Source organism: Mastacembelus armatus, chromosome 14, assembly GCF_900324485.2.
Source record: "Mastacembelus armatus chromosome 14, fMasArm1.2, whole genome shotgun sequence".
In the NCBI taxonomy this organism is placed as follows: Eukaryota; Metazoa; Chordata; class Actinopteri; order Synbranchiformes; family Mastacembelidae; genus Mastacembelus; species Mastacembelus armatus.
The window spans coordinates 6,311,761-6,322,800 of NC_046646.1; the positions used below are offsets into that span (position 1 = coordinate 6,311,761).

Sequence of the window (11,040 nt, forward strand, 5' to 3'; positions counted from 1 at the left end):
TTCTTGTCCCTTTTCTTGATGTTCTGTGGTGTAGAAGCATGGAGTGGAGCAAGCTCAGGAAGCTATCCAGCAGACCGGACTGACCCAGCTGCTAGTGAAGAAATGCAGCAAGGGGACTGGCTTCAGCAAGCTGTGGTTGCTGCGGGATCTAGAGATTCTGTCCATCATGCTGTACTCCTCTAAGAGGGAGATCCACTCAATGGCCCAGGACCCTGAGCGGGATCAAAGAGAGCAGGACAAAGAGCATGACTCGGACCACTCCAGTTGCTGCGCTGATGACACAGATGTCAGCAGACCAGACCCCTTGGAGGGCCTTGATGAGGAGACAAAGATTTGCTTCCAGGTGATGATGAATAGAATGTGTAATAGATTCAGCAATAATAATGTCAATAATAATAATAATAATAGCCCCCATCCTTGTTTTCTTTTAATTCAGATTACCCATGATGCCTTAAATGCCCCTCTCCCCATCCTGCGGGCCATGTATGAGCTGCAGATGAAGAGAACTGACTCTTTCTTCCTGGAGGTGCAGAAGAGGTGTGCATAAACTTCCATATGAAGGATGTCTTTTTAATATATTTTCTTTATTTGAGCCACTGTGGTAAAGGTCATATTTCACAATCAAATCCTGCCTCCATTTGATGTGTGTGTGTGTGTGTGTGTGTGTGTGTGTGTGTGTGCGTGCATGTGTGTGTGTCTGTGTGTGTGCTTTTTTTAGATTTGATGGAGAAGAGATAAAAACAGATGAGACAATCCGTACGCTGGCTCAGAAGTGGCAGCCTATCAAGCGGCCTCACTCTGAAGAGAGGAACACCAAGGCTGTGGACACTGATATGATTGTGGTGTCCTGCGTGGTTGGTTTTTAGTAATAATCTTTTAAATAGTAAATATAATTTACCAAAAAGTGAAGTACCAGTAGTAGCAACTTAGTAAATATAATTTCCTAAAATCCTTACTACATTACTCAAAGGTTTTAATAAAGGTCACTGCTTTGCTTGTTATTTTGACTTTAAAAGTTTTTGCAGCATCACTAATATTTACATCACTATGACAAGCATACTATGAGAGTGTGCATGTTCATATGCCAGTTTTCTTATGTGTCTGCATCATTGATCTCCCCCAACAGTCTAAACCCAGTTACTGTGAAAAGGCCACAGAGGAGATCAACACAGTGGCTCAAAAGCTCATCACCAACTCAGAGAGTGACTTACAGCTCAGCTATGCCAAACAAAGGCGCACAAAAAGCTCAGCTCTCTTACATAAGGAACTAGATGTGCGCAGCACTCGGGCAGTTCGTCAGTATCTGGTAAAGGTCAACCAGGCCATTGCCACACTCTACGCCCGCCATGTGCTAGCCTCGCTGCTGGCAGACTGGCCTGAGGAGGCAGCACTGAGTGAGGAGGCCCTTGAACTGAGCGGTGCCTCACACATGGCCTACATACTGGACATGTTGATGCAGTTGGAGGAGAGGCCTCTCTGGGAGAAGGTGGGTGAAAAGGAGGAGTGTGTTCCTATTTTTACATGTGCTGTATGTGAAACCACAGGTGCATGTTATGCTTTAGATGTGTTTTGTGGATTAACGAGATATTGTCTCAATGATCAGATTCTCCAGAGGGTGCTGAAGGGTTGCAGTGAGAGTATGCTGTGCAGTCTGTCCCTCACTGGCTGCCAGTTCATGGAGGAGCCAGGTATGGCGGTGCAAGTCATAGAGTCTAAACACCCATATGACAACAACACCAACTTTGAGGTGGGTGCATTTTGTCTTTTTATTAGCAGCCATTACTGAAGGTCTCATTAATTTCACTGTCCCTGATTTATCATGCCATCTTTTCACATTTAGGCTTTGTGCTGGCCATATAATGTATGCCATGTAACTACAGATGGAAATTAGTAGCACAGATTAAAATGTATATAATTAAAGCTTATATTTTTGTATCCTTGAATATAAAATTACTCCCCAGTTCATTTGAAGGCATTATGTTTCTCTTTGCAGGACAAGGTGCACATCCCAGGAGCCATCTACCTGTCAATAAAATTTGATTCCCGTTGCTATACAGAAGAAGGCTGTGATGAGCTCATCATGTCCAGCAGCAGTGATTTCCTCCAGGATGTCCACAATTTCAGTGGCTCTCCTCAGAAATGGTCTGATTTTGAGATCCCTGGTAAGAAAAAAAAATCTACTGTAAGAATAGTTATGTGCATGCATGAGAGATAGTTTACCTGTTACGTTTAAGTCATTTTACCAATTCTCTGTGGGTTTCTATCAGGTGATACGCTGTACTACAGGTTTATGTCAGACATGAGCAACACAGAGTGGGGCTACAAGTTCACCGTTACAGGAGGCCACAGAGGACGTTTCCAGACAGGTACTTCACAGTGGAACAGTTGCTCAATTCTTTTACATTTGTGCAGACCTGCAAGCTACAAAGACACTCTGCAAAAAATGCACATTAAACTCAAAATGAGGCCAGGTTGTCACCCTCTCTCCACTTTTGTTTGTCTTTAATCAGGTTTCGAGATACTGAAGCAAATGTTAGCTGATGAACAAGTGCTAAGTCAACTGCCACTTCCTGACATCTGGGAGTGGCAGGTGGGCGTGGCCTGTCGCCAGACTGGGAACCAGCGACTCAAAGCCATTCACTTGTTGCTCCGCCTGCTGCAGTGTCAATCCCAGACGTAAGCCCAGTGTTGATTATACAGTTCTAGCTCTTTCCTTCTGTTTCTTTCCTATGCTTTCTAGTAGTTTTTTTCTTTTCTTTTAAAAGTGCAAGCTTGTATTGTCACACATAGATATTACAAGTAAAGTGCATGATTCTTAACTTGGGTGCCAGGCACATCCACCTCAGACTAAGTCATGCTAAGGTGTTTTCCCTGAAGGAGCAGGATTTCTCTGCTACACATAGTTTGCATTAAAGCCTTCATAAATCCATCATGTAGTTCCATGTTTGTGGTAGTTGGTAAAGGATGTGTTTAGGAATTTGCATATGTGCAGAATGAGTCAGCGGCTCTCCGGTCACAATGACATCACATTTGATGGGAAGGTAGTACATACACAGACAACAAACAAATCATTAAAGCTACAACTGTGGCATTAAGGCAACCTTTAAGCCATACTTTACCTAACACCAGATGTGTGTTGGATATTTGAGCTGTGCAGCATTAAACTGTGCTCCTTTGTCATGTGAAACATGACCTGACAATCCAGGACATAACAATTTACTGTACATACTGTACAGAGCATCTCAGGGCACTTTGAGTGTATGTTTATCATATGTCTCTATACAGATTAAAATGGCGATTTCTGAATTTAAAATTTGACCATTATTGGTTGTTGCCATTCTTTATGGCTTTTGAATGTTACATGTTTTTGCACTAATAACGCATGACAAATGAATAAACTTTCCTTTATAGACCTAGCTTCTAACCCTTTATTGTCCTGTTCTGAACTTGTGTGTTTGTCTGTGTCACTGTGTATTTGTTTGAACACCAGAGCCTGTGAGCTGACGCTGCTGCGGCCTCTGTGGCAGCTCTTTATGTCTATGGAAAACTGCCTGAGTCAGGATCCCACCAGTATCACGGTGCTGCTGCCTCTTCACAGAGCCCTCACTGAACTCTTCTTCATTGCAGAGACCCGTGCTATGGTGGGTGGCTCACACACATATACACACTCACCTATACAGATCAATAAAATGGGCTACATCTGGTGTTGTGTAGGTAATGTTGTTAAAGCTGTGTGTCATATACCGGGGATATTAATTAAAGTTAGGACCAAAGATACGCCCACTCTGGTACTCAGGGTTCAACAAAGGACTTTATTTTAAAACAAGGAACCAAAACAAAGCAAGCAAGACCAGAAACAAGAACACAGGGAACTAGAGAAACACAAGGACACGGGAATCTAAACACGGGACGACGCATATTAACTACAGGGACAGGACATGTACATGAACACAAGGGAAACAAGACATGAGGGTCTGGGTCACACACTTACTTGGGGACACACCAGACTCACAGGGAAACATGAACATGAAATACAGGGACAACAAGGCATGAGGGTCTGGGTCACACACGCTTGGGGAGACGCACCAGACTACGCAGAAAACATGAATGGGAACTCCAACATGAAGGTCTGGGTCACATGTGCACTTGGGGACACATCAGACCACGGGGAAACATGAACTTGAATAACAAGGAACAAGACAGGAACAAAGGGGAACTAAACCAGAACACAAGACATGGTGAAAAAGCTTGGAAAACACATACAAGAACAAAGGCTACTTAACTAATCGAGGTGATCCATGAACATAAATCCAAAAGGGAAAGCCAGATGTGGGGAAAACAAAAAGCAAACTTGAAACCTCTAATCATGGATGTGCAGTTCTGAGCAATTGCGGGTAGACAACCCAGCAAAAAAACTGTGGCTAAACAAGGGTATATAAAGAAGGCGAACAAAGCAAGACACAGGTGAAAACGATAACTAATTGGGGCAAAGTAAAGAAAACAGAATAAAACAAAAACCAGTTCTGGTCATGACCCGCCAAAATAAAAGACCAACAGGAAGTCACAAGATGAGGATCATGACAGTGTGTTTCTTCTGCCATGAGAGCATTGTTGACTTTGTAAGTTAACTGTAAAACAGATTCAACAAGGCTGCATTTATAGAAAGCATTTTTAATCGGTTTTCCTTGTCTTTGTAACACTGTTCTTCGTTCTTTTTGGTTGAACACATTCAGCATGAGAAAAATTTAATGAAATGATAAGAGTGAAATGTACTCAGTATTTTATTCTTTGTACCTTTCCCCTCTCTCTCTCTCTCTTTGTGGATATCTCTGAGATGAGCATGTTTTTCTTCGACCCACCTGTTCTGTGCTGGGCTCAGGGCCAAAGCCCGGCCCTGCCATCTGCCAGACAGCACAGTGCCACACCGGCTCCCTGCACACAGCCCGGGAGAGGAAGAGATCCTATCCATTTTGTGATGCGCATGGGCTCTCTCTCTTTCGCTCTTTCTCTTTCTCTCTCTCTCTCAATAGGCTTGAATAATTAATTACAAGAAGATTCAAGGATTATGAACACGCCATCAGTCAGGAGTTTCTGTGGGTGCAAATGAACCAGATTGTCCCAGAAATGCACCTTTCCATTCATTTCTGGTTAGCAAGGCCCAGGGCTGCTGATGTCACAATAAAATTACATCAGTCAACATGATAGATTCTGTGCTCCCACCTGCCCCCACTGAATGTTGTTACATGCAAGGTGCAGGGGAAGTAGTACATGTCATCAAACACCAGGGGGCAGTAGCAGTATTCAGCAGCTTTGCCTGGTTTGCCCTTCATGTTAGCAAGGATAGGCACATGTTAGTGTGTGAGACGTCCTTCATATCTTCATCTATAGTATGAAATTGTATGTTCTTATGTAAAACACTACTCATCCTGAAAAGAGCATAAATAAGCAATAATGATCATCTGTCAACATCCTCCTAAAAAGATCAGTGTGGATTATGGGTGGTGTCATGTTGACATATAGGCTTAATTGCAATGACAACGTACAGCAGCTTCATGTTGACATTGCTGTAAAGTCATGAGACACATTGTGGAGCTCTCTGTGGTTCTGTTAGAGCTGAGCCTAGAGGCAGCTTACTCTTAATGTTAAGTCAGTTAAGATAGCTCTCATTGTTTGAATGCACACACAGTTCACAGCCAGGTCCAGAGATTTACTGAACTCTCTACCCCAGGAAGTGAGTTATATTTAGGAATGAAAACAGTGTGTCATGCACTACCGACTGTACAAATCGTCCTAGGATGTTCCCCAGCATAAACATTCGGGGTGCTGCAAGATGGATAGTGGACCGGGGCTCTGGACTGTGTCTCCCACTCTGTAAAAGCTCCATTTGGCCAGTCTCAGTGCATTTAGCCTATATGTAGTCTTATCTGTGTTCCCGAAATCCTTGTGCTTGTTACCTGAGGTACATCTCACCCATGCAACGATAGTGGAAGCACTTTTCAATTTGTTTATCATTCTAAATGACTTTTCCAACATTCCACAGTTCAATTTGATGCTGAGATGGAGAATGGTTAAAGAACCAGTACTCATTATTAGCTGGATATATCCCTTATGTAACCTCTGAGGGTAGTCTCTGGACATTATGCGGCCTGTGAGGCGGTCCTGCGTTGCTTTACAAGCTGCATGTGAGAGTGTTGGAGTAGACACATTTGTCACAAACCTTTGATGTGTTTTCCAGGCACAGGGTGTCCTCCAGGAGTACTTGTTAGCCATGACCACTGATGAGCAGCTCCTCAATCACACTCTAATGGTAAGACTTGTGCTCCTTTTTTCTGTCTTTGCATAATAAAATGTTGGCTTTGATGCCTTTCTGAATTCAAAGACATCCCTCTCCGGTCATCCTAGATGTTTTCAGTAGCAAATTGCTGCCTAAAGTCGATGACAGCTCAGTGAAATTGTCCCTGCACCTCGAAGTGTTGTGATATTATGCAGCTCTCTGTCTTAACCACGCAGCCCTGTTGATTGAATGGTCTTCAGTGGCTGTGAGTCAGCTCACGGCTGGAGTCTCTCTTGCTAGTGAATCACCAAGCTGTTGACACCCAGCAGATCCCTTGGCACCCCCTCCTCTTGTTTTGAATGTGTGTGGGCTGCACTCAGGACTAATGTATTTTGTAATTACAGTCCATTAGCATTTGTGGCAGTGCGAGCCACAGTGTTGTCTGTACTGTGGACCCTGTAATGCAGCAGAGGAGCCTGAAGGCAGCTAAGAGGAGCAGAGGATGAGAGGTGGTGAAAAAACATTGTGGGTGGTTCTGTTGAATAGTTATCTAACACCTGCCAGGTTGGAAACAGAATCACAGGTGACTTGGCAGTAGTCATAACCATTATGATAACAATAATTCAGTCTAAGAGTAAATTGGCTGAAGTTCAGATAACTAGAAAAAGAAAAGTTCCACTGCAATCCAAAGCAAACCACTTCCCCTTACTGGGGACTATGCTTTTATCAAGGTCTTTAAGAAGGCCCTGCCTCCACTACTGACTTTTTTTGTTGTTGTTTGAAGATTTGTGCCACAAAAATAGATGCACAGTGTGATAAGTTTGTTATGACGGATGATGTGACGTTTCGGATTTCTGATGTCACCAGGTGAATCAGCTTGTATTGCTTTTCATCAGGTCATGACCTTGATCCCATTTGCAGCTCCGAGTGTCCAGGAAATCAGTAGTTTAAGGAATTTGGTCTCTTCTCTGGGAAACATATATAGGATTTGATAGATCATGGAGTGTTACCATGTTACAATGTTACCATTCACTGCTCCCATCAGCCTCATTTCCAGCCACAACAGCCAGGTGTTTTGAGCAAACAAGATCTTATAAACCCAGTGTACACAATTTGGCCACCACCAAACAGTAGATAATTAATGATGGGCTAGTTGTTTGCATTTAGCTAACAAAAAAAGATGACTAGAAACATGACTTCAGGTAAGTGCTAATGACTGCTCGATGTGTAAATAGGTGACAGTGGTTTAAAGATGACCCTGTCGCTCTGTTTACAGCTTCTTCTCCTACCAAACAATATTTATGTTGCTGTAAGATTTTTGCCCCAACTTCATTGGTAAATGATGCAGATTTGAATAGCTTACAAGCAGAAAGACAAAGATAAATGACATTCTACTCAGTAGTTGTCATATCATCTTATCTACCAGACAGGTGGACAGAGGAGAAACAACAACCTGATATCACCAACCCACAACTAGCACTGAAGAAAACACAAGCACAGTCTGTTGAGGACTTGGTTATTACATAGCATGAAAAAAGCCACACAAAAGTCCTTGCATCATTTGTTTAGTCACCCTCAGTTTACCTTTTCATCACTCAATACAAAGTGCACAAGCACATGTGAAAAACAAGGTTTCTCATGTCTGATTTTGTACCTTTACACTGCTCGTTTTATCTCTCCCTGCACCGATTTTTCTGCATTACACTGACACACTGTTTCTCTTTTCTTTCCTAATTATGTAGGCTCTGAAAAACATTGCTGCCATCAGCCTGGCTATCAGTTACCCCAATAAATCCACCAAGCTCCTCAACATGTCTTCTTGAGAGATCCACAGGGAGAACCGAGGAGAGACCCACAGGGCACATCTCCAGGCTCAGCAGGTTCACCTGGAGCAAGGAGCAGAGAGATGAGGGAGAAAAACCTCCCTGACCATCCAGGGAGGTTTACATGCCAACAGGACCACCCCTCCACACCGCTAACACTGCACTACTGTGGACAAGAGCTGTGGAGGGGGACTTGAACAGCACTTTCCACACTTACTCACAATCCTTTTTGCCTTAGGTAATTCCAGTATATCAGCATGTGCATTCACTGGAACAGGGACAGTTGTGTTTTTTTGGTCTTTTTGGGTTTTTTTGTTTTGTTTTTTGTTGTTGTTTTGTTTTTTGAACTTGACGATGCCATGCTACAGAACATGAAGCACGCCAAATTTCTGACCTTCACTGGGAAGTATAATTCTTTTTCCCCTGCCTTTTGTTTTCTCTCCCATACAGGGTTACATAGTTGATCATGGTGAAAATAGGTCACCTTGGTGACTTGCATGTCTCAGTGGACATGTAGAGCATCCTAAAAATACTGTCCAGGACAGTGGAGTCTCATTAGCCACCACAGGGAGAAAGAACTGACCTACTAGCTCATGCCACTCCTTCCTTCCTTTCTTCCATCCTTCTCTCTATGCTTCCTTTCCACCTACTCGCCACTTCTCATTACTCCTGTCCTTTCCAGAAGACGAATGTCGTTGATGGTATTTTTTTAGGGCTCTTGGTTAAAGGTAGGATAAATATTATCCTCATCGATAGCCTAAGCATGTATTTGAGCGGCAAACCTTGTTGGTGTAATGTGCACTTTGCCCCACTTCCAGCAGTTTGACTGACCTCAGTGGTATAAAGATGATAGTGACAATAGCCATAGTCTCAGCATAGGATGAGAGTTATTATTACAACTGAGGGAAAACTGTGACAATATACTATTGGCATGCATTTCTCTGCATTATTCTATTAGTATCTTGAACTATTTTCACTCCATAGCTAGTATATAAATGAAAACTAAACATTATGATGTCAAATTATATTAAAAAACAGCAAAAGAAATCCCAAACCTTTTGAAGGCCTACAGTTTTATATTTTTACTATATTTTATCTCATGTATAATTAATCTTTAACCTTTATGAGGGTTTCACAGGAGTAACTACAAAGCTAAATCACACATCATAGTCCGTCTCACTATAATGCCTGTCTGTGCATTGTAATGAATTAGAAATTTAACACACTATTGTTCATAGAACAAACACAGATTCCCACTAATACAAAGTTATACAGTTCAATGGCTTTGAAACCTGAATGACTGTCGTTGAGAATTGGTTCACTGATAAACACAAAGGTGGCTGTAGAGTAGATACTACTTACTGGCAACACATCTAATATTTGCTAAGCAGGAGGGTTGGATCCTTTTAATACTGAATTACCTCATCTTTTGTAATTACACACAATTAGTGTGGCGCTTCCTTAAATGTTGACCTGTGATTTTGAATCACATCACATTAACTCCACATTTGTTAAAGCTGAAATTCACCAGTAGCTGCATCCCATGTGGAAAGAGGAAAGTGGTTTTGTGTGTTGAGAAATCAGTTTAATTGACTGTGAGTAGATGGGCTTTTGTTTTCCAGTGATTATGGTATTAATTTCAGAAATAAAAAAGATGCTTTTAGTTGTAGAAGACCATGGTGGTTTTATACCAAAGAAAACCAATCATTGTGAGCCATGTCTGTGGAGTCTGTGAAAGATCTCCTTCTATTTATCTCATATCTAATTGTTACCCAGTGAGAAACTGAAGCAGAGGAAATCTTCAGAAATTGTTTTTTTTAATTAGATTTGTTTTTCACTTTTACTGTGGACGAGGTCCCTACAAGGACCTCACGACTGCTCTACGGTTTTGTTTACACAGTCATCAGCTGCAATGAGGAGAGAGGAAGAGATACATGGCCTCCACTGGGCTTCTGTGACGCCTCGCCTATCTACAACGTGCCTATGGTTAAAAAAAAAAATGAAGCAATCATAATTTAACTCATGTTAGTGGTATAGTTAATTCTATTTTAAAAGAGAAATCTATTGTTTAATTTGATGTTTTTTTGTAACTTTTTACTTTTAATGTTGGTTTCTTTTCATGAGGATGCTTGATATTTGAGGCAGACTAATTTGAATGTACATATCTGTGAATATTAATTGCACAGAAGAAAGACTTTGATATCAGTCCTATAGAAACATAAACTTTATTGGGCACTAACAGATGGACACTTTCTGATTTTGTATGCATGGCACACTGAAGGTAAAAAAAAAAAAAAACTGCTTGGGATGAAATGTGATTTGTAATAAATTACTGAAATATGATTTCTGCTGTCACTGTTTTATGTGTAGGCTCACTGGAGACTTTCTGTGCAGCGACAGATAATGTATTGATCGCTGTCTTGGCATTGACTGGAGCCCATACGCTCACTCCCAGCAGATACTGTACTCATGAATCCATCACTATCAGTAGACCTTGTTTTACACTGCTTTTAGCCTTTCTTTGCCTCCAAAACAACAAGCAGGTCTATATTTCTTGCACTTCCATTACAGACATCCCCATATATTCAGCCAAGTCACTTCTTTCTGCAACTTGTAATTAAGTCAATTTCTCAGCTTTGTCCAGGCAGAACATTGGTTCTACCTTTAGTTATTTCAGTAGCTTCTTGTACACAGTTTTACCTTAAATGCTGCCACTCCCTTGCCTGTAATGTGGAGTCATAAGGACAGCACTGATGATCGGCATGATGATTACTGGGGCGATAATGACATCAAATGGAGGAACTGTTCAATAAGGATCCAGATGATTCAGTGCCACCAGTGCTCCCACAGTGAATGAGTCAGCTCTCCTGCGTCCTTACCTTCCCTCCTCCTGGTTCTCTCCCCTGTGCTCCATCTCCTGTTTCTTACCATTCTTCATCCAGG

At 41.9% G+C, this 11,040-nt stretch overlaps 1 protein-coding gene across 6 annotated transcripts in view; it reads left to right on the plus strand.

Annotated features, from left to right (window-relative positions):
• Positions 1–10,395, plus strand: part of zzef1 (zinc finger, ZZ-type with EF hand domain 1) — a 30,593-nt gene extending 20,198 nt beyond the window's left edge. For all 6 annotated transcript variants that reach the window (XM_026327499.2, XM_026327501.2, XM_026327503.2 and 3 more), the window contains 11 exons: positions 35–343; positions 437–537; positions 719–854; positions 1,127–1,486; positions 1,604–1,747; positions 1,994–2,162; positions 2,268–2,366; positions 2,511–2,676; positions 3,491–3,641; positions 6,236–6,307; positions 8,017–10,395. In XM_026327499.2, the coding sequence (XP_026183284.1) occupies positions 35–343; positions 437–537; positions 719–854; positions 1,127–1,486; positions 1,604–1,747; positions 1,994–2,162; positions 2,268–2,366; positions 2,511–2,676; positions 3,491–3,641; positions 6,236–6,307; positions 8,017–8,097 (1,788 nt within the window). In that variant the 3' untranslated portion in view covers positions 8,098–10,395. The remainder of the gene's footprint in view (positions 1–34; positions 344–436; positions 538–718; positions 855–1,126; positions 1,487–1,603; positions 1,748–1,993; positions 2,163–2,267; positions 2,367–2,510; positions 2,677–3,490; positions 3,642–6,235; positions 6,308–8,016) is intronic.
• Positions 10,396–11,040: the final 645 nt, after the last annotated feature.